The 22,873-nt window shown below is 39.2% G+C and overlaps 2 protein-coding genes across 4 annotated transcripts in view; one reads left to right on the top strand and one right to left on the bottom strand.

Annotated features, from left to right (window-relative positions):
* LOC145494297 (uncharacterized) overlaps positions 1–22,873 on the bottom strand; it is a 91,957-nt gene that overhangs the window by 63,592 nt on the left and 5,492 nt on the right. The window lies entirely within an intron of this gene.
* LOC145494015 (uncharacterized) lies at positions 1,970–10,717 on the top strand. 3 transcript variants are annotated; one of them, XM_081473483.1, is made up of 3 exons: positions 3,569–3,600; positions 9,578–9,643; positions 10,047–10,717. In XM_081473483.1, exons 2-3 carry the CDS (start codon positions 9,608–9,610, stop codon positions 10,653–10,655), a joined length of 645 nt encoding a protein of 214 aa, XP_081329609.1. In that variant the 5' UTR covers positions 3,569–3,600; positions 9,578–9,607; the 3' UTR covers positions 10,656–10,717. The 3 variants fall into 3 exon arrangements, with proteins under 3 accessions (XP_081329611.1, XP_081329609.1, XP_081329610.1); XM_081473485.1 differs by lacking the exons at positions 3,569–3,600; positions 9,578–9,643 and adding an exon at positions 1,970–2,014; XM_081473484.1 differs by lacking the exon at positions 3,569–3,600 and having other exon boundaries at positions 9,574–9,643.

Consider the following 22,873-nt stretch of genomic DNA (forward strand, 5'->3'; position numbering starts at 1 on the left):
AAAACCGGCAAAAAAAACCTAAAAATAAAAGAAGTTGCTCTAAAGAAGTTTGAATTTTCGTGGGCAAAGTTGGAAATTTGAAAAGCATGCATGGTTGCTAAAATATGATTGTTATGTAGACATCAAGCTCGTAACCAATGACATGTCACGCCCAATTATTCCCAGATATATTTCGGAAAAGGTCACCAAATTTGGGACTCATGGCCTTAAATCGTTTTAAGGTTACAAAGTTGGCAAGGGCCTCAACACCCCCCCCCCCCACCCCCACCCCCGCTTCTCCCACTCTCTCCCTCACTCTCCCCTACCTGGTCTCAATAGGGTTAATTAAGGGGAGTTATCGATCTCGAGTTAGAATCTAGCATTGTTTAAAATTAATGAACGAAGGGAGCTGTTCTAAATTAAATGTAATTTCTCTGTCAGTTCACGTCATGTCTAGTTTTCAAATGCCGCTTTTGCGAGCCAAGAATCTTAAAATAAATTTTAATTACGAAATCCTGCGAATTTCACATTCGCTTTCCTGTGCAAAAAGTCAGCTGAGTCAACATATGCCTTCAGTAAGATATAATAATGTTGACAATATGCAGGAACATCCCACTGATGATGCCTTTAATGTACTTAAATTAGCTTGTACTGCGAACAAATACGCAGTTATTTTTGTAACTTATTTCCAACAAGATTCGCAGGTATAAAATAAGCTTCTGGAGAATCTCTCCTCACAATAGCTTTGTGGCGTCTTTGTTTTCTATCCGTGACAGCAATGTCGCTGTTTGTCGTGACTTCATCAGTAAGTAAATTTCTAACATTTATAGTTTTAGTTGTCTGACGGCTCTTCTCTTCACTGCGTGTTAGCGTTCAAGCGAGTGTGGTGAGGATTTCCCACAAAAAAAGCAACAACGTGTTTCCTCAAATTTCTCAGCTAAACGACAAGAACGGCCGCATAAAGCTTATGATTCCACCGTGAAAATTAACGTTTGACAAACAAACTCCTGATTTGTTACAAAGCCTGTGGGAGGTGATACTCTCTGGGTCTACTCAAACGGCTACCGTCAAAAGAATTAGTAAACTTGAAGTAACTGAATGAACATAACTACTATTGAATAATTTAATATTTTTCTCGCAAAATATCTGCAGCGAGCGAAAATGAAAATTGACGTTTACATTCCATATCAAATATTGTTCATCCGATGTTTCAGTTGTTAATTTATTGTAAAGCCTTTGAACGTATTTTATCACGCATTTCCCTTCCTGTGTAACCATCATCACTTTAAATATCACAAAACTGAATAAGAACTACCTGAAAAGTCTTGAAAAAATTGGCGAGTGCGGTGTCCCATATTTCCACGTCAAACGTGATTTCATGTGTTGTCAGGCCTTTAAAATTGTTTAATTAAGTCACAGTCGGAATTTCCAACAAGGATTTCGGTGCCTCGGTGAGTCTTAATGACCCCGAAATTGAGACACCTCCACAGATTAATTTATGCTGCCGAATTTAGTGAATATACAAAGCTTCTAAGATTCCATTGCAAAAAGGTCATGGTATAAGCACTTCAATGACCGTTCATTGCCATTTTCCTTTTTTACACAAGGCATGATCAATAATCCATGAAATTCCGATAATTTTAAGTTTTTTTTTTTTTCAATTGGATAGCCTTCAGCTGTATTCAACCTGAGTTCCGGCGCTGTGGGTATTTCACACAGGGTTAGGAGCCAGTTCCCTCTCTGCTCGATTTCTTTTTCGTTGCCCAATTAGAATGAACATTTTTTCGAGAGAAAAAAAAATGTTTTAGCAGGAAAAAGCATAAGGTGGACGCTAAGAGGCCGTGGGCCAGTCCTCGTTTGAAAAGATTTACAAATAAGAAGGGAATTAACTCAAGTTCTGGAGAGAGAGTCTATATATACTAAAGGTGCTTCCAGCTAAATAGAGTTACGTCTACTTGTGTTTTTGCAGGCGGATGATACGCCTGGTCAGTCTATCTGTATGCCACTTTGTCAAGCAAAAAGCTGCAATGGAGAGGTGAGCATACATATAAGTTATTTGCCGATTGGGAGGTCCGTATAGTGAAAAACTGTGACTGAGGCTTTGGGTATTTTCAATGCCGAGGTCACAGTTTTTCACTAACACGAACCGACCATAGCCGGTAAATGATTTAAAATTGAATTTAATATATACCCCATCTTTCTCAAACCTCGTTTATAATTGTTGACATTTTCCAAACACACATCGTTCGCGTTCCCTACCGTGACCGTGGTCAGAGATAAGAAAATCCGGACCACGCCAAGATCCAATCAGGTTCCATCATTAATTCGTTACCGCGCCCTCTACCGTGGTCAGAGATAAGAAAATCCGGAGCACGCCAAGAACCAATCAGATTGCATCATTAATTCGTTACCGCGCCCTCTTGGAACAAAATACCGTTTATAAGATAATAATAAATAAAAAATAAAAGTGGAAAACTAAAATATTTTAAATGAAAATAAGAATCCCGAATTTGACGCAATGACATGTTAATTACAGAGAATGACAAGAGGTCATTTAAAAAGCCACATAGTTTCTTTGCTTTATTCCCATATTCTCATCTCGAAATTGGCCTGTTCATTTAATTCTGTCTAAATCTACACATCACCCAAACAACACCTGACAAGACAAAAAGGAAAAAAAAAAACGATTTGAACAAATAGAGAGCAATGGAACCCCTGCCTCTCCTCCCACCCACCCTTCTCCCCTCCCTTCTCCCCTCTTCCCCCTTCTCTCTCTCCTCCCTACCCCCCTTCAGGGAAGGCTTAATAGGCCACGTTCCATATATCAATATTGCAACATGGCTCCGACGTTTTCAGTGCAAAATTGCAAATTTGTTAAGTTTCTCTTTTTCCCTCAATTCCCAAATTAAATAGGACTTGGTTTAACCCTGCGATGGACTAGCATCGCAGGGTTGAGACGAAGAACAGGCTAAGATTTCATGTCGGATTGGCTTCAGGTTCTCATAAAAACACTCACACGTCGCTTCGTTACTAAAACCGGGATAAGCGCCGGCCTGATGGGACACTTGGCTCGTACATAGACTTTAACTTTACTTTACTGTTGTTAATACCATAACGTTTTATCTGCATTTAGGAAAAGATAGACTTGTGTACAAACATGTTAAAGGGAGCCAATATCGAAGGCGAAGACGAACAAGAGGAAACAATTCAAGATATGGAAGGTTCGTTTTGTTGTAATGAAAATTGTGCCACTCTGCACTTGAGCAGGGTTGAGACGAAGAGCAGGCTAAGATTTCTTGTCCGATCATCTGGCTTCAGCTTCTCCCTGCTACGAATAAAGAGGAATTCGTTGAAAACTTACGAGTCTTACATGAATGGGCGGAGGGGACGGCTGTAAGTTGAGACCAGAAGCCGCTACTAGATCGGACATTTGTATTTAACAGGTCAGGGAAATTTGATTTTTATCTGTGGCAACCATGTTGTTAAATTACGGGCACGGGATGTTCTATAGTTAATAAATTGAAGAGTTGTTGTGTTAATTGGCTAAGCTCTCCTATACATCACAGATGAATGCTACAGAATGGAGCTTCTTGTCAAGGGCAAGATTGAAGAAAGTGAAAGGTGAACCAAACCTCTTTATTTCTTTTCTTTTTTTACAACTAATAAAACCCGCTTTTAGTGATCGTGTTGTTTTGATGGAAGGTATCCTGACATTGGTGTAAAACCCCATGTATGAGAATTTATCTAGCTAGCAGTTAAATTTTTAATAAGTTACAAACCGTAGGAAAAATAGATGGCGAATTGCTCATTTACCCATAATTCTTACAGAAAAGTTCCAAACAGTTCAAACCAAGCATACACAATGTCGTCAGTTCAGGGACAAGTGTTGCATTTAAGTATGGCTTTCCTTGTACTTTATGGGCTGTGCAAAGTTTCCATGGGATTGTGGTAAAATGTACAGCCGCCACCGTTTTTCCTACGGAATGTTGTACAAATCAACTTGAGCAGTCACGAAAATAAAGCCTGAAAAAAAAATCTATCTATCTATCTATCTGTCTGTCTGTCTGTCTGTCTGTCTGTCTGTCTATCTATCTATCTATAGCCTTGAACGTCCTCCTCCAAGTTGTCTTTTACTTTCTACGTTTTCTCCTCCCTTCAGGCTTTCTATGGACTGCTGATTTCGGAGTAAAATTTCCTTCCATCCTTAGCATATGATCGGTTATAAGTAATACATCATCTTTTTTCCCTTTTTGTAGAAAACGCCAAGAATTATCGTCAATGAACGAACAATATCTACAAGCGTTGAGTTTATACCAGAGGTAATCTCTTGATAGTTTTTTTCTTTCATTGCCTCCCTTATAATTTAAACTTACTTCTCGCGCAAAAATGTGGGGTGCTATCATTGACTCTTAAAATGACCCCTGGCACTTGAGCTCGAAAATTTGATCACAAGATGTCAAGTGGACTTTTGCTGTGGAGTTAAGGAATGGCTGACAGAAGTGTGCTGAATCTGTCTAAAGTGAAAGCTTAAAAATGCAACTCTCTCTTTCTGTTTGTCTCTCTTGTACGTAAAAAAAGAAAAAATATCAAAAACAGGTTAGTAAAGCAGGTTTTTCTTTTTGTATTACAGGCTGATGAAAGAGCCATTACCAGTCCCTACGCTGCCTTATGGATATGGCGCTAATCCCCAGGCCTCCATGGGCATGTATCAGCTGCCTGGATCAACAGCACAGCAATACCCTCAAGTAAGATGCATGGAACGTCCCTAAGAAACTCTATCGGATATTCAATGTTGGATATGCTTTTTCTTATGGTAACAAAATTCTAAAAACCATCGTTGCAAGGTTTGTGGAAAGGCCGATATTTTTACCCCGATTACGGTTCGATTCACTCTCTACATGTGTAGAAGCCCTGGGAAGTTATTCACATGGACGTTGCCCTGCGTTTACACTAACTCGTCCCGTTACTCTTTTCCAGGCCACCCAGCTCTATGCCCCACATCCTGCAGGTTATCCCCAGGTCTCCCCTCCAACGTCACTTCAGTATATGAGCGAGCCTGGTGCCGTTCTGGGGTCATCTGTTATGGTGAGTGTTTGGAGGAAATCTTAATTCTTCATGCTGTCGGCGCTTTTTCCAAGTAATGTTTGTTTCTCGCACGATTCGTAGGGCACGGCATACTCGAGCCAAGGGCCTGTGCAGCCTTACGCAAGTCACATGTCCAACCACGTGACTTCAGTGCCTTACCAACCGACTCAGCTCAGCCAAGCGCATGCTCCATCCCAGGCCCCGATGCAGCCTCCAAGCAACGTCCAACAAACGTCCCCAAGCCAACAGCAAGTTCAACAACCACCAATGTCCTCCCAGCAGCAACAGCAACTTCATTACCAACAGGGGATTCCTGCGGCACCACCCGAGTATCCGTCCCAGAGTGCACCGCATGATTACTATGCCCAGTCTCTAGCGCAACCTAGCGTGGCGGGCTACTCGAGTTTTCCCGCGCAACCACAAATGGTTTACTCGCAGCAGCCGCTGCTCTGATAGTGACTGCGGTCTCGTAAATTCCTGGCTTTGATTGATTAGTCGTTAGTGGTAAAGTTTTGCGGCTTTAAAAGGAAACGCAAAATTCCCTTTCACTGGACAAGACGAGCGAAAACAAGCCCATTCATAACGGTAAACATATGAGTTGGACCTGTCTGGGTCAGAACCGTCCTGTTAAGAAAATCACGTTGATTGATGAATTTTTCAGAGCTCAACTAAAGGTAACACCAAAACAGTTTAAGATTTCAGAGTTGAATGAAATTTGGGAAGGAATCCCTTGATAATAAAAACTGGTGTAATGAGTTGTATTCATTGTTCAAAACCAAGGTCCATACATAACACTGTAAAATGGTGCTTGATTAAGGCGATTTTTAAGTAGGATTAGACGTTATTTGTGAGTTAAGTACGATGCAATATAGATGTCGTGAGCAATTGTTTTACAATTCCTCAATACGAAATGCGTGTAAGATATCATTTGTTATAAAATGTTTTACATGTGATAGCCAAATTTTATGCACGTCCAAAAAGGAACGTAATCAACATGAACTGCCATGTGATAAATTTTTAAAGCCTTTAATTGTAATCTCATGTCTAAAAAGTGTTCGACACACTATATTCTTGATCGATTCCATAAATTAGGGTTTTGATATCATTGGTTCACAAAAGACAGAGTTACTTGCTTGCGATTGGTTAAAACATGTCGGGTGACTGACGTGAGCAAGTGAAAACTTGATTAACCGGATCGACGGAAATCCAACGACATTATAGGGTTATTTTTTATTGTGGAGGGCATAAATGAACTTTAAATTCATCAACGGGATTCCAGCATAACCCAATGGTTGAAAAATGCTACTTTGGGTTGAACTCAAGTAACAGTTCTAACAGAGCACTTGCTCTTGTGTTGGAAATTTTCAAAGGGAGACTGAAATTACAGTCTGTACAAAATCCCCCTGCTTATTTTAAATTGTGTCAAAGGATAGAGCACGTGCGTCTTCTGTTTTAATGATAGTTTCACTTAATCTTGTTTATAAACCACTACAGTACTCAATAGCTGAATGGTCATACATTAGGGATAAAGTTAGAACCCCCTTGTACAGCACAGTAAACAGTGCCACATGAAAGTAGTGCACAATAGCTTTTATTTGAATGGTCACACGCTAAGGTTTCATCCACAGACTTAAAAGTTAGAACCACCTTGTACAGAATAATAAACAGTACCACGTGAAAGTACTGCTCCATGGCTTTTATTTCATTGGTAATGCACTAGAGTGTCGAGTGGTAAAAGTTGTTTTACAAGTGAGGCTAATTTTGGGGAAATTCTACGCCAATTTGTGAAAGGCTGTCCGAAGAGAAACGATGTAATTTTACCTGCTACCCGTGCCGTATTTTGAGCTTTCTAGTTTTGATTATTACCTGTTGTTGTTGACTTCGTTGATGTTGTCTTTGTTGTGCTTGTTCGGCACATGAGTATTAGTGGACAGTCATTCTAAAAATAGCCTTGCTTGATAAATCTTTGACTGACAAATGACAGCACGTGAATACTCCACTTGATGAGCTCCTGTGTAGGAAGAAGAAAACTAGCTCCAATAGTTTAGGTAGCTAGTGATACTGTCTTGTTAAAAACTCGATGAAGAAGAGTACGCTTTGAATTTGCAAACAAGATCTTGTCTAAAATGCACAGGAATAATTTTATCAGTGTATAATAGAAATAAACTATTAAGAGATACATAATTTTGTTCAATGCTGGCCACTCACTTACGTTCACCGTCCTCGTCATATAGAGGGAGGGGAGGGGGTGAAGTCGATCTAGGTCACTTCGTCAACCCAGCTTACATTGGTACGTAGCGTGGAGCAACTTAGAATAAGGTTGCCACCCCTGGGTAGGGTGCTAGTCCATTGGTAGTCTTTCCCCCTCCCCCCTCCCCCCAGATCACTCTATCAGCTGTAACCCACTTGACTCCCTCACACTGTAACTCTTAGAAAATTGAAAAATATGTTTCCCTCGGGGCCCATAATATGGAACAATGACGTCAAGTGACGTAGTGATGACGTCATCATGTCCAAATTTCTTTGTATCCACTAATCTTGATAAAACGTTACAAAACCAGCGAACGTGGCTGAAAAATATAGTCAAAACCGGCAAAAAAAACTAAAAATAAAAGACGTTGCTCTAAAGAAGTTAGAATTTTCGTTGAAAGTTGGAAATTTGAAAAGCATGCATGGTTGCCAAAATATGATTGTTATGTAGACATCAAGCTCGTAACCAATGACATGTCACGCCCAATTATTCCCAGATATATTTCGGAAAAGGTCACCAAATTTGGGACTCATGACCTTAAATCGTTTTAAGGTTACAAAGTTGGCAAGGGCCTCAACACCCCCCCCCCCACCCCCACCCCCGCTTCTCCCACTCTCTCCCTCACTCTCCCCTACGCTTGTCTCAATAGGGTTAATTAAGGGGAGTTATCGATCTCGAGTGAGAATCTAGCATTGTTTAAAATTAATGAACGAAGGGAGCTGTTCTAAATTAAATGTAATTTCTCTGTCAGTTGCCTAGTTTTCAAATGCCGCTTTTGCGAGCCAAGAATCGTAAAATAAATTTTAATTACGACATCGTGCGAATTTCACATTCGGTTTCCTGTGCAAAAAGTCAGCTGAGTCAACATATGCCTTCAGTAAGATATAATTATGTTGACAATATGCAGGAACATCCCACTGATGATGCGTTTAATGTGCTTAAATTAGCTTGTACTGCGAACAAATACGCAGTTATTTTTGTAACTTATTTCCAACAAGATTCGCAGGTATAAAATAAGCTTCTGGAGAATCTCTCCTCACAATGGCTTTGTGGCGTCTTTGTTTTCTATCCGTGACAGCAATTTCGCTGTTTGTGGTGACTTCATCAGTAAGTAAATTTCTAACATTTATATTTTTAGTTGTCTGACAGCTTTTCTCTTCACTGCGTGTTAGCGTTCAAGCGAGTGTGGTGAGGATTTCCCACAAAAAAAGCAAATTTCTCAGCTAAACGACAAGAACGGCCGCATAAAGCTTATGATTCCACCGTGAAAATTAACGTTTGACAAACAAACTCCTGATTTGTTAGAAAGCCTTTGGGAGTTGATACTCTCTGGGTCGACTCAAACGGCTACCGTCAAAAGAATTACTAAACTTGAAGTAACTGAATGAACATAAATACTATTGAATAATTTAATATTTTTCTCGCAAAATATCTGCAGCGAGCGAAAATGAAAATTGACGTTTACATTCCATATCAAATATTGTTCATCCGATGTTTCAGTTGTTAATTTATTGTAAAGCCTTCGAACGTATTTTATCACGCATTTCCCTTCCTGTGTAACCATCATCACTTTAAATATCACAAAACTGAATAAGAACTACCTGAAAAGCCTTGAAAAAATTGGCGAGTGCGGTGTCCCATATTTCCACGTCAAACGTGATTTCATGTGTTGTCAGGCCTTTAAAATCGTTTAATTAAGTCACAGTCGGAATTTCCAACAAGGATTTCGGTGCCTCGGTGAGTCTTAATGACCCCGAAATTGAGACACCTCCACAGATTAATTTATGCTGCCGAATTTAGTGAATATACAAAGCTTCTAAGATTCCATTGCAAAAAGGTCATGGTATAAGCACTTCAATGACCGTTCATTGCCATTTTCCTTTTTTACTGAAGGCATGATCAATAATCCATGTAATTCCGATAATTTTATTTTTTTTTTTCTTTTTTTTTTCAATTGGATAGCCTTCAGCTGTATTAAACCTGAGTTCCGGCGCTGTGGGTATTTCACACAGGGTTAAGAGCCAGTTCCCTCTCTGCTCGATTTCTTTTTCGTTGCCCAATTAGAATGAACATTTTTTCGAGAGAAAAAAAAATGTTTTAGCAGGAAAAAGCATAAGGTGGATGCTAAGAGGCCGTGGGCCAGTCCTCGTTTGAAAAGATTTACAAATAAGAAGGGAATTAACTCAAGTTCTAGAGAGACAGTCTATATATACTAAAGGTGCTTCCAGCTAAATAGAGTTACGTCTACTTGTGTTTTTGCAGGCGGATGATACGCCTGGTCAGTCTATCTGTATGCCACTTTGTCAAGCAAAAAGCTGCAATAGAGAGGTGAGCATACATAAAAGTTATTTGCCGATTGGGAGGTCCGTATAGTGAAAAACTGTGACCGAGGCTTTGGGTATTTTCAATGCCGAGGTCACAGTTTTTCACTGACACGGACCGACCATAGCCGGTAAATGATTTAAAATTGAATTTAATATATACCCCATCTTTCTCAAACCTCGTTTATAATTGTTGACATTTTCCAAACACACATCGTTCGCGTTCCCTACCGTGACCGTGGTCACAGATAAGAAAATCCGGAGCACGCCAAGAACCAATCAGATTGCATCATTAATTCGTTACCGCGCCCTCTTGGAACAAAATACGCGGTATATTATTTACTTTTGTAGTCGACAGATTTTAAGCTCTGAATTTTAATGAAGTAGTAAGATTTTTTTCCTCTTGTTAGGGAAACATCAAAGTCTTCCACATGACGCCCTTATGGCTTGAAACACATGCGTCATACATCGCTCTCGAACGCACAGCATCCGCTGCTCAAATCACTTTCAACGCGGGCTCATTAGCAAAGGCTGCGCTGCTCAAAGTTCCATTGATACCCACAGGTGTCTTAACAGATGCCTTACCGCTGACTGTTGAGATCACAGTCGCACATGACGTCAGCATTGGGCAAGGCACTGACAGCGATATCAAATATGGTGTGTCAGACGGTACCAGATTTATCGGCTTTGGAACATGCGATAAGGGAAATTATGCCGATCATTCCCCCTGCTACGGAATGGAAGGCGTGTCCGGCGCCAGTTTAACGTCTATAAGACATGATCCAGTTGGTCCAAAAACCAGCGACTCTTTCTACCCCGGTCAGTTTGTCTTCACTCTCAAGCTGGATGAACGCTGGGGATCGTGCTACACTGCGCATGACGCAGGCTTCGTGAGGACCGCTGCCTACAACAACAGACTGGTTCTCAGCAAGGGACTCACTCTCGAGGTTTACAAGGGTGATGCAGGAGAGAGGGTCGGGATCAGGTTCATAAAAGTCACTGTTACAAAAGATTCTTAGGCGATAAAATCTAAGAAAAATGTGATTTCAATCTGTACCTGATATAAATGCAATAAAATGACTTTATTGCTCACAGTATAACGCCTTGAATACTAAAGAGTTAATTAATAAAGGTGCGCTTCACCCCGACGCTCAATTGCAATTTTGTCGGAAAAGTTTCGAAGCATGGTTGCCATCGCAACATTGGTGACGCCGAGAGTAAAAAGCTATATCGTGCCGTATGCAAAAAGGTTTCAGCCATAAATAAAAACTATTTCAGTATAGAGCGGTTTCAATAGACCATATCCTTATTCCTGGCATTAAAAAGGGATAAATGCTATTAATTTGCATTTGAAAAGACTCCTTAAATTATCCTCAGTTGAAGTTGGTTCCAGTCCAATACCGAGTATACGAAAATAGTCTCTAGAGTATCGTCAAACGAATAACAAAGCAATCACTCTGGCCAATAAAAAAGCACACAGACAATATCCAATGAACCAATCAGAACTCTACGGAAATACATATAGCTACGCAAAGCGCGGGAAAACGAGTGTGAACGAGTGACTATTGGTTCAGTTTTACTTCAATCGGATGAAAAAGTAGTCAGAGATTTTTGGGCCAATCGCTTAGCGCAGTAGCGCAAAACCAATTACTTTTCAAAACTCAAGTAATAATTTTCCCCACTTTTGTATTGCAGAAGTGCGCTTGTCCGTTGCGAAAGTATTATAATTCAGTCACTACTTTGAAGACCCATCTTGTTAAAATCAGTGTTGCCAATTGGTCCAAACTCTCATCAGGATGACCGAAGGCAATGGAGAATGAAAATAAATAGAGCTAGTCCCTGTCAAAGGCCTTATTCCCACGTTAATCCCTATCAACTTGATTAGAGCAGGCTCTGTTTTAGAATTCCCAGGAGAGTTTTAGAAATAGCCAATCCCATGACGAAGATTGCACCCACGTGGACGGCCTAAGGGCTGGTTTTCATGGCGATGGAGTCGTAGTCAGAGTCGTAATCAGAAGCGTAGAGCGTTACGATCCAGTGAAAATCAAACCGACGAAGCTGGAGGGAGAACACCGATTCTGCTTATGAGTCGGTCACTTATGATCCAGTCAAAACTAGATTGTCGGTGTAGGAAGCAGAAGTGGAAGAATAAACCAATCACAATGCTCGATTTTGGGCCTTGTGATTAGTTGGTTCTTCCACTTCTGCTTCCGATTCCCACAATTTAGTTTTCACAGGATCATGAGCGACGGAGTCGTAAACAAAATCAGAAGAAATGGAAGCGTTCTGATTCTTCCGACTCCAATTCCGTCGAGCTTATGACTTCGCTTAGGACTCCGATTTTCGATTTTCACTACGTCATAAGCGCTCTTGCGACTCCGAATCCGACTCCGACTCCGAGCCCACTAAGACTCCGTCTCCGACTCCGAGCCGACTCCGACTCCGACTCCGACTGGGTCACTAGCAAAACCCATCCTTAAACGGCGTTGCACGCGTTTATATCCTCCTCAAAAACATCTGCGCTACGCGAGTGGCAACATCACCCACAAACGAATTGGGTACCATGTCTAAAAATAAGTTGAGATAGATTACTTGAGAACAAGGCCTTTATGGGGAATGACAGTCTTACACTTTGTCCTTTATCCTTGGACACTTTATGGGCAAATACTCGCTCACAGATTGATCGCGAAAAGTCATGAGATTACAAAGTCCGATAGGTGTGGGCAATGACTAGATCATTGCTATGCATAGGGTGAAGCTCATGCCCAGCCCTTATCCCTTTCCATGCTTCTCCCACCGCGGCAAGTTTAATAGATATAAACCCCACGCGCCTACTTCAGAGAGGAGTACCTTTAAACGGCCACAAGCTTTTTCTTCTGCCAAAATTTTAATTTAGTTACAGTTGCGACTTATGTGAATAGTCCGTCCACAGCAGTGTGCTCCTTTTTACTTTTTACTAATTCTTTGCAGTATTCGACAGGATCTCCGGTTATTTAAGAAATTAACTCGTTGGAGATTAGGTAAAGTCTCATCCACAAGTATTGCAAAGGATTACCGTGCCCTAATTTGCTTCTCCGATCAATTCGGTAACGAGTTGCCGCAAACATATCCACGTTACCATTATTGAGATTGGACCTTTTTTGGTCCATAGGGACGGGGCTAGAAGAGAGCTTTTTGAGGCCCTAGCCTTGTAACTCTTAGAGAATGAAAGCTGTGATAATGAAATAAAAATGAAAAATATTTCCTTTGAGGTTCATAACTTGGAATGACGATTTCATATCACGTAGGAGTGACGTCAATACTTCTAAAAAGTAGCCCTCTTGTATCCGCCATCTTGAATTTCATGAGTTTTCAAACGTTACGAAATCACCAAAAGGGGAGGCGCGGTGGCCTCATGGTTAGTGCGCTCGTCTCCGGATCGAGCTGTCCGGGTTCGAGCCCTGGCCGGGGACATTGTGTTGTGTTCTTGGGCAAGACACTTTACTCTCACAGTGCCTCTCTCTCCACCCAGGTGTATAAATGGGTACCGGCGAACTTAATGCTGGGGGTAACCTTGCGATGGACTAGCATCCCATCCAGGGGGAGTAGAAATACTCCTAGTCGCTTCATGCTACAGAAATCGGGATAAGCTCCGGCCTAATGGGCCACTTGGCTCGCATGCAGACTTTACCTTTACCTACCTTACGAGATCACCAAGAGGGCTCAAATATACTTTAAACCGATAAAGAAGGCTAAAGTAATTTTAAAAATGTAAAATTTACTCCAGAGTAATTTTTGCTCCAACCCTGAAAAATTCAAAATTTTGAAAACCATGCCCGTCAGAAAAGGCTGCCATAGGAAAATCAAGTTTCTTGACAAATCACATGACATGTTAAACTGGTTCTCCAGAGAAATTGAATGAAACAAGTCAACTTTGAAGTCAATTTCTTCAATGCTTTTAAAATAACAAGCGTTCAAAACGGGTGAGGTTCTCAAAAGCTCTCCACCCCTGTTTCAATACAGCTACACTATTACTACGGTATACTATAGTATTTGTCAGGTTATGCTATACTATTGGTGTGGGAATATAGATCCCACAATAAGATTAGAAATAAAGACACAAAAGTGTTCACAAGATGATTTTTGCGAATTGAATTCTCTTAACTGTACACAAGAAATGAGCCGTCACTCAAACAAGGCCCTAGTGTATCTCAGCTGCCGAGTGTTCGAATTTCAATTCCTTCCTTCAGTTCCTTCCAGATGGTAAACATTGTTAAGTCCTTCGGTAGCACAGTTCTGTGTCCATTAAGGTCCTCTGCTGTGTATGTACCATTCAGCAATACTTGGACACAACAACAACTCCCTTGTTAGGTCTGCATCAACCCCATGGCCGGATTGTGAGATTCTCTTCATGGCGGTACTGTCATCTCTGCGAGATATGATTGAATGTGACTGATTTACTTTGCTCCTCGGTCATGTCGATGTACGAAAAAAGTTCTTCTTCAATTCTTGGTTCCACAATGGATGAAAATGAGATGATCATCTCCACAGCGAGTAAGTCGAGGTCATTTGTGACAGCACGTTGAAATGCAAGACGTTGAGCAGTTCAAACTATCTGCCTAAACTTGACTGAATAATATAATGATAATTATTTTGAAAACAAAATATGATGCAGCAAAGTTACGATATCTGTAACGAGCAAATGCAAAATTGCCCGGGAAATTGCCAAGTTGGGTTTATCTGTTAAAGTTTTCTCACGTTTTCATCTAGGCACGCCCATCCTTCGAAAATCTGGTCGGTAAACTCAGAAAAAGTGATTTACCTTATCTTAGTTTCATTTCGAAAAAAAAAAAAAACTGAAACAAGAGGTCTGTGACCGAGCGAAGAATAAAATTTAGCAGCAAAATATAACTAATAAAGAGGGTTGACCGGATTTTGGCACGCAAATTAAAATTAAACCAAAATTTAAAATTGCGACATACCAGTCCTTGCCAGCTATACGAGTCCAACCAAACAATGGCCCGCACTAAGGAAACGACACTACTAGCTATACTACCTTAAAAATGTAAATACGGTCTACTTACAATGAATGATAAAATCTCATTTGCGTTCCTAAAGTCTTTCCTGCTAATCAGATAAAAGATCAAATCTTAGTCTGCAAGTTCTTTTCAATATACATTATGGTTCCTACCTGTATTCACAATTTTTGTAACTTAACTCTATGTAGGTTTTAACTAGCAAATATTGTTCACAAGCAGTGCACTATTGTCAAATTAATGACGATATTAACCAAGATTTTATTGTTTCCTCTGCTCAATAAAACCAAAGTATAGAAAACAACAATAATAAATTCTTTCAAGTGAAAAACCATAACAAAAGTGTCATTACTATCTTAACATACTTTAAAACGTTTTACGTAGGTTTCTGTTTAAACAGATAAGAACGTCTTGTCAAACTTGAATAACGTTAATTATAATTTCTTTGATATGTAATGGTAATAGGACTTAGTGGAGTCCAGTTCGGACGGTTATCATAAGAGTGATTTACTTACTGTTTTGACCCAAAGTAACAAATCTTGTAGTTCACGAGCGAACTTGACCGACAATCTATAAAGAGAAAACAAGCATATCAAATGTCCACTTAGCAATCGCTATCTGCCATCTTCATCTTTTTTCTTGAAAAAGAGCTTGTGAATTAGAAAAGAAAATTTTGGTTGGGCAGCTATATCTCTTGTTATGTTTGTTTCACCGAGCTGGACTTTTCCCTGATTATAGAACTCAACGTCCTTCCTTGCCTTAACATATTATTTTGACCACGTGACATGTCACGTGATCATTTTGTTAAAATTTGGTAAATCGGCGAATTGGTGGCGAATTTTCATTCTATTGATCAATAAATGAGCGTTTGCGATGCAAATTTAAATTATCTACCTTGCTACGTTTGGAACGATTTCGATTTTGATTTCGTTTATAGAAGATATAAATGATCAAAAGTCCAATTTTGTTGAAAAAAAGGACCTTTCACCCTATAAAATGTTTCTGTGAAAGGAGGGACGGTCATTCCAAACGTGAGAAGATTGAAATAATTGACTTGCCTCTAAAACGCGTTTTTGCAGGATGTTATTACTAAAAACCGCCACCAATTCCTCAAATAATGGCTATTTCCGCTAAACCTCGTGACGTGACATGTCGCGTGACCTGTCGGAAGTACCAATTATCCGATAAAGAGAGGACTGGAAGGAGTGTATCAAATTTTACAACCAGAACAAGAACGGCAGAGTCTGAAATCCTCAATCAAATTAATTTTTTTTTGGAAATAAAGAAACTTGCCTTTCTTCATAAGATGTGATGAAATTATTCACATTTGAAATTTCGATGTCAAAGGAATACAATTCAGCTTCAAAAGGCTTGTGACAATTGTTCTGTTCAACTCGACCTGTACATTTCAAAACCAGAAGCAATCAATCAGTTGGACAAAACAAGTCTTTAGGCGTTCTGGATAACTGAAATCCAAAGAAAAAATTATGTAATTAACCAAATTATGTCCTGCCCTAAAATGCATTAAGACTCTGATGTAAAAGTCTCTAAATATTCCGTCTTTTTGAAAGATAACTTATCGATAATTTATTTTTATTTCTGTAAAGTTTGTTATGCGAACTTTCCGTGTTCGTCCCGAAATGAAATGGCACTTGTTGTGCATGAGAAGTCCTTTCCATTTGTTTACTATTGATGTATGTGAATAGTATTGCTAATATGCAACATCTAATTAATATGACTTACCACAATGAGGCGTTTTCTTGTTTTCTGCAATAAGCTAAGAAATCAGTATTCCTCTACCGATAAATGGAATTTAGAACTTTGCCGCTTAATTTTGGAATACATAGCCTTTATTTTATTTTCAGGATTTCTAACTCTCGACATTGATAAGTTTTGAAGCTATATATTCGCATTTGACGTTTGGATTTCATTTTCCAAATCCATTTCTATTCATTGGCCATGAGGTTGTGGATTTTCGTTTCTGTAATTGACGTCTGATTTTTAGTGCCCGATGTCGGTTTTCAGATTTCAGTTATTTTTCCCCATTTCACTCAGTTTCGTGATTCAGGTGGTTTTACCACAAATTAGTTTGACGGCCGGGTTTTAAGGTTTAAGTCAGAAATCCACTTCTAGCTTAATACAGTTTTCTGGCATGTCGGCTGATGAAGATATTATTTAATCCCTTAAGGCATTTACATGTCAGATTTCGGTCTTTGGTAATCCCCCGTAAAAAAGAAAAGAAAGGTGACTGTACAGAAATCAAAACAGGTTGGGGATTTGTTATATTAATGACAAAAGTCTCTGAAAATAGACATACTGTAAAATCATGAACTGACAAAAAACAATGAAATGGTTCACATGATTATGGCTACAATCTAGGGAACAACTTTTTGCCAGTTACTTGAACCCTTCTATATCTACATACTATATCCAGACTCATTTTTCAAGGCTATGCGAGGACGTTTTGAACGCCAGTTCACCGATGTTTAACGACTTTTCTTCCAAGAAAATATTTGGCATGGACGGGGTGGGGCTTGGTTCCTTAAAAAAGATATCATTAAATATGACTTTTTGAGACTTAAAGTATTTTTCTCGAGTTATATCCATGTAAACAGCTGATCCTGCCGTCTTTCCGTGGCAAAACATTGCACTTTTTTGTATTGTCGTAAACACAGTTTGTCGAAGGACTTCTTAAAATTCAAGAACTACTTTTAGAATTTAAGTGTTTGTTAAGCATAAAAATGATTTCTTTTTCACTTTTTAAGACTTTTTAAGACGTGGATTAATCATGTTTCAGTGTACATTTTAGACATAAATTCTTTAAAGAAACGTTTGCCCACGTCTATCGGTTGACCTCTCTTCCTCAAACACTACGCGCGCGCCAAAAATCTTTTAAAATTTTTCAAACAAATACGAGATGAGACTTTCCCACATTTGCTTCATCTTTACGTCATAGGACTTACATCATCAATCAATTATGCAAATAAGTGGTTACAACGAGAAGGGTCTTCCCCTCTTTTTGCCTCATTTTAAAGTCATATAACTTGTATCATCAATTAATTATGCAAATCAATGGTTACGAGGAGACAGGGCTTTCCCTCATTTCGCTTTATGTTACGTCATAGAACTTATATAGGAAACGAAACGCAAGAATCTGCTTGCTTTCTACTCGCCTTCTACCCAAATTTTATTCAATTCATAGACATGTAACATGTTATTTGTCCTGCTGCGTTCTTCGGCGACATATTATATCCATGTTGAAAATTTCACCAAATACTTCAAAAATCTATCTTTGCTTCTTCAGACATTACTGCCAATGGGAATCAAACTTCAATTTTAAGATGCTACATAGAAACAGCCTGTTTTCTTGCATGTACAAACATAACATAACATATAACATAACACCGAGAAGGGAGTTAAAAATACGACAAGCAGGTGAGTAATTTTAACGAGCTTTGAGGCGGTTGGAAAAGTGATAAACACTGTTTCGTGTGATATTTGTTCTTGATAAAAATTGAAACTATGGAGAAACTAAACTAAGGAGCCTAATTTACGCTGTTTAAGGGTAGTTTACTATACAACGTCACGGAAATGATTATGTTTGTTGAGACGATAAAGTAAAAGTGGGCTAGAGCATAGTCTTTCAATTATTTGATTCCAATTAAGCATAAACGTCACGATATACTCTCGGCCTAATACGATGCCCTTTAGATCGTAATACCAGCCATCATGTCCCACAATGTCTAACACTGCGTTCCCACTAGACCGAACATGACACTCCGATAATCTGCAGAAAATAGTCTGACTAAAACCTTGAACACTCAGTTCTGAAAACAATTCCAAAGTTGTAAGGTGGAAAATAAAAGGAATCTCGTGCATTATAAGGAAAAGCACCTGTGTTGATGTGATATAAAATTAAATGCGCAATTTGTGACAAAAGGGAGCAACATGAAATTGATCTAAATTGATCCAGTGACACAGAACAGATCCCAGAGAGCTCGTGCGAAGACTAATGGCTAGCTTGTCTGTGTCCGGGGGGACTTCCATATAAAAAAGGACGGGGGTGCTCGTCATACCTTTTAAGGGTTTAAAAAAGCGCCTTTATTACCTCTTAGGGTGTTTAGCATCAAAAAATCCACAGCGGGAGTCTTAGCGGTACCTTTCAGGGTATTGAGCCATGTTTTTCACCCCTGGTACCTCAGGGGTGAAAAAAAAAATGTCAAGCCACGCCCACCAAACTGGGTCTTGGTAACTCTTAGGGATTCTTTTTAAAATTCCCGACAAGCAACCCCGTCCTTTTTATATGGGATTTTTCGCCCTCCTCCTCGGTTTGTGCAAATTGGCCGTTTAAACATGAATAGTAAGCCTCTCGGGTTAAGATTAATTCATCCTTTGTTTCGGGAAAGTATTGTAAATTTTATTTCTTTCGTTATTTCTTCTACACTTAAAAGAACAATCTTGAAAACTCGAATCCCTAGGAGAACACAGTCCCATTTTTTCCCCTTTTGTGTTTTTACGGGCTCTACCAGTTTACATGCTGGCTAAGCCTTTCGAGTATGTTTGGATGTGTAGTGAAGAAAATATCGAAACGCACTGTTTTATCAGCTTGTTTGATTGGCTTAAGCCTCAGTTCATCCTAATAACACTAAAAAGTCTTAGGTCTAGGATGATATTGCTCTTTTAAAAGTCAAATGTACTTGTAGAGATTTGCCTTTTGAGGCAGAGTCGTAAAGACCATTTTGGAGAGAAACGTCATTAAAGCTTCTACTGCCCAGCTTTAGCAGTGGCTCCTTCATTTTCCCTAATATTGACATATGTATCGTTCTAGTAAAAAAGTGAATATATGAAAGATCATATATTTGAACTGCGGAGGAAGATATGAAGACACGATTGATCACTCCACTGGTATCACACAGGTCATGGGTTCGAATTTCGTTCAGGCCTGAATTTGTTTTAGGCTTAAATTTCACAACTGCTCTGCATCGTTCTAGCGTAGGTTCAGACGATAGTCAAAGAATTAAGTAAACTGTTATTAGAGAAAGAAAAAAAATATGTATCATTTTTCTAAAAGTGTAAATAGTTGGGCTCTTTTGCTCGCTCACAAATGTTGTAATCTACCGTAAGTTTTTTCAAAGAGGTAGTGAAGAAGAAGTGAACCATCGGTTGAGAGGAACGAAAAATACCGCAAAAAAAGAACCGTTTTTGATAGGCCATGTTCGATACCTTAATATTCTAACGTGCCTCCGAGAAGTTTGTCCTAAAAACTTGTGACACAAACTGTGTTTACGTGGACAACCTAAGCTATGCTACACGATTTTTTAACATCCACCAAAATATCCACGCAACGCAGGCGTTAGCTTTGTCCGCCAGACAACTGAGCACGATGTCTAAAGATACCTCGAGAGTCATGACATTGCGAGATGTCCGGAAAGTCTGAGCAATAAATAAATAATCGACATGTACAGGGTAGAGCTCGATTTGTTCACCCGATGCCCCCCCCCCCCCCCACCCCCGCCTCCTCCTCACTTGTAAGCGCTTTAATATCAACTCCGTGCGCCTACTTTAGAAAAAGAACACTAGTTTTAAACGGCCACAAACTTAATTAATTTAATAATGTTTAGTCTGCCAAGATTTTCAATAACTACGATTACGATTTATCACAACTGAATAGTCCATACACAATAGTGCGGTCGATTTCTGACTAATCACGCATGGCAGCTTCAAATTCCTTTAAGTATTATTAACGTGGACATTTCTGCATAAACAAACAGCAGTGACAAGTAATAGTATAGACTATTCTTCGACAGACCTGTTGTAACAATATAATTAACAATTTAACGGCTGGCGATTGGATACAGTTTCATCCGTTAGTATTGCAAACAATTAACGTGCCCTACATTTTGTTTCTCCGATCAATTCCTTGGGGGAGTTCCCGCAAACATATCCACGTTAACCTTATTTTAACCGGCCTTTTGTTTGGTCCAAACGGACGAAGGTAGGGGAGCTTTTGGAGGCCGTTCCCCTGCAGCTCTTGGAGAATGGAATCTTTGACTCTGAAATGATAATGACAGATATTTTCGTTGACCTCCATAACATGGAATGACGTCTCATTTTCAACGGCCACCTTCTTGGATCCGTTTCTCATGATTTTGCAAACCGTACCGTTATAGAAAACGCCCCAAAAGGGCTAAAAATTAAGCGAAAGTTATTTCAACATCAACTATCGAATAACATGACATGCAAAATTACTTTGGATAAATTTTGGAAAAAGTCAAATTATCAAATAAATCTAGTTAATTGCTTCAATGACAAACGTTCGAAATGGGTGGGACCTCAATAGCTCCCCTTTCCCGTCTTAATATGATTAAATATAAAAGGCTATTCACTAATTGTGGGGAAATATAAATTCAACAATTCAAAAACATTTTTACAAGGTACATTCCTCAAATGGAATCCTGTTTTAACTGTACACAATCATGGTTTAAGAGGGAAATGGATATGTAGCCCGGCAACCATCGAAGGGGCAGACAAAGATGCCAAGATTTATGTTGGAAGGTCCACGACCGTGCACAATCTTTTGTTTTGCCCTTATACACTATGCATGAATTACGCAACCAAAACGTTTCTATTGGTTAGTTGTTCAATACGGAGTGATCAACTATTGTGTTTTGTGCACGGTCAAGGCCAAAAAACGGAACAAAAACATACGGGAAAAAAAATTTGTCAGGATTCACAACCATTCCCCTCTGTTAAATATGACACAATGAATGAGCAGTCACACCCAAACAAGTTGTCAGTTCATCTCGAGTGTTTGCGCTGATTTACAGTCAAGCTCTTCCAAATGTAAAACGCTTGTAAAGTCGTTTAGTAGCACAGTTCTCTATTCATGAAGGTCCTCCGTTGTGAAAGTACCATCCAGCAATATTTGAAGACAACAGGAACTCTCTTGTTAGGTCTGTATGTAGTCATTATGGCCGGATTGCGAGATTCTCATCCGGGCTAGAACCACTGTCACCTTGTGAGATTCGATTGAATGCGACTGATTTGCTTTGCTCCTCGGTCATGTCGACCTCGGTCATGTCTATGTAGGAAAAAAGTTCTTCTTCTTCTTCCTTGAGTCAATGGATGAAAATGAGATGGTCCTCCACAGCAAATAAGTCGACGTCAATTGTGACAGTACGTTGAAATTCAAAACATCGAGCATTTCAAACTATGTGCCTAAACGTGACTGAATGAATAATATAGTGATAATGATTTTGAAAACAAAATATAATGCAGCAAAGTTACCATATCTGTAACGAGCAAATGTAAAATTGCCCGCGAAATTGGCAACTTCGGTTTATCTGGTAATGTTTTTTACGTTTACATCCAGGCACGCCTATCCTTCAACAATGTCGCTGGTAAACTCAGAAAAAGTGATTTAACTTATCTTAGTTTCATTTTCGAAAGTAAAAACTTAAAACGAGAGGTCTGTGACCGAGCGAAGAATAAATATTAGGAGCAAAATACAACTAATGGAGAAGGTTGACCGGATTTTGGCACGGCAATTTAAAATTAAACCAAAATTTAAAATTGCAACATGCTAGTCTTTGCCAGCTATACGAGTCCAACCAGACAATGGCCCGGACTAAGGAAACGACACTACTACCTTATAAATGTAAATAGTTTTACACGTTATAGTTGCAAATGAATGATAAAATCTCATTCGCTTCCTAAAGTCTTTCCTGCTAATCAGGTGAAAGATTAAATCCTAGTCTGGAAGTTCTTTTAACTATACATTATAGCTGCTACCTGTATTAACAATTGTTGTAACTTTAATCTATGTAGGTTTTTATTAGCAAATATTGCTCTAAAGCAATGCACTACTATCAACTTCATGCCGATATTAACCAAGACTTTCTTTGTTTCCTCTGCTTAATAAAACCAAAGTATAGAAAACAACAATAATGTATTCTTTGAAGTGAAAAACCATAAAAAAGTGTCATTACTATCTTAACATACTTTAAAACGTTTTACGTAGGTTTCTGTTTCAACAGATAAGCACATCTTGTCAAACTTGAATAACGTGAAATATAATTTCCAATATATGTCAGGATATAAAAGTCTTAATACATAATGTTTCGCTATCTGTGTGCTCACTGACACTAGAACAAGTAAATAACCAAATGACCAATAGCCTTCCTTCTTTTGCTTCTTTCTCCTAGTCTCTATCAAAACGAACA

Source organism: Orbicella franksi, chromosome 8 (genome assembly GCF_964199315.1).
Source record: "Orbicella franksi chromosome 8, jaOrbFran1.1, whole genome shotgun sequence".
NCBI classification, from domain to species: Eukaryota; Metazoa; Cnidaria; class Anthozoa; order Scleractinia; family Merulinidae; genus Orbicella; species Orbicella franksi.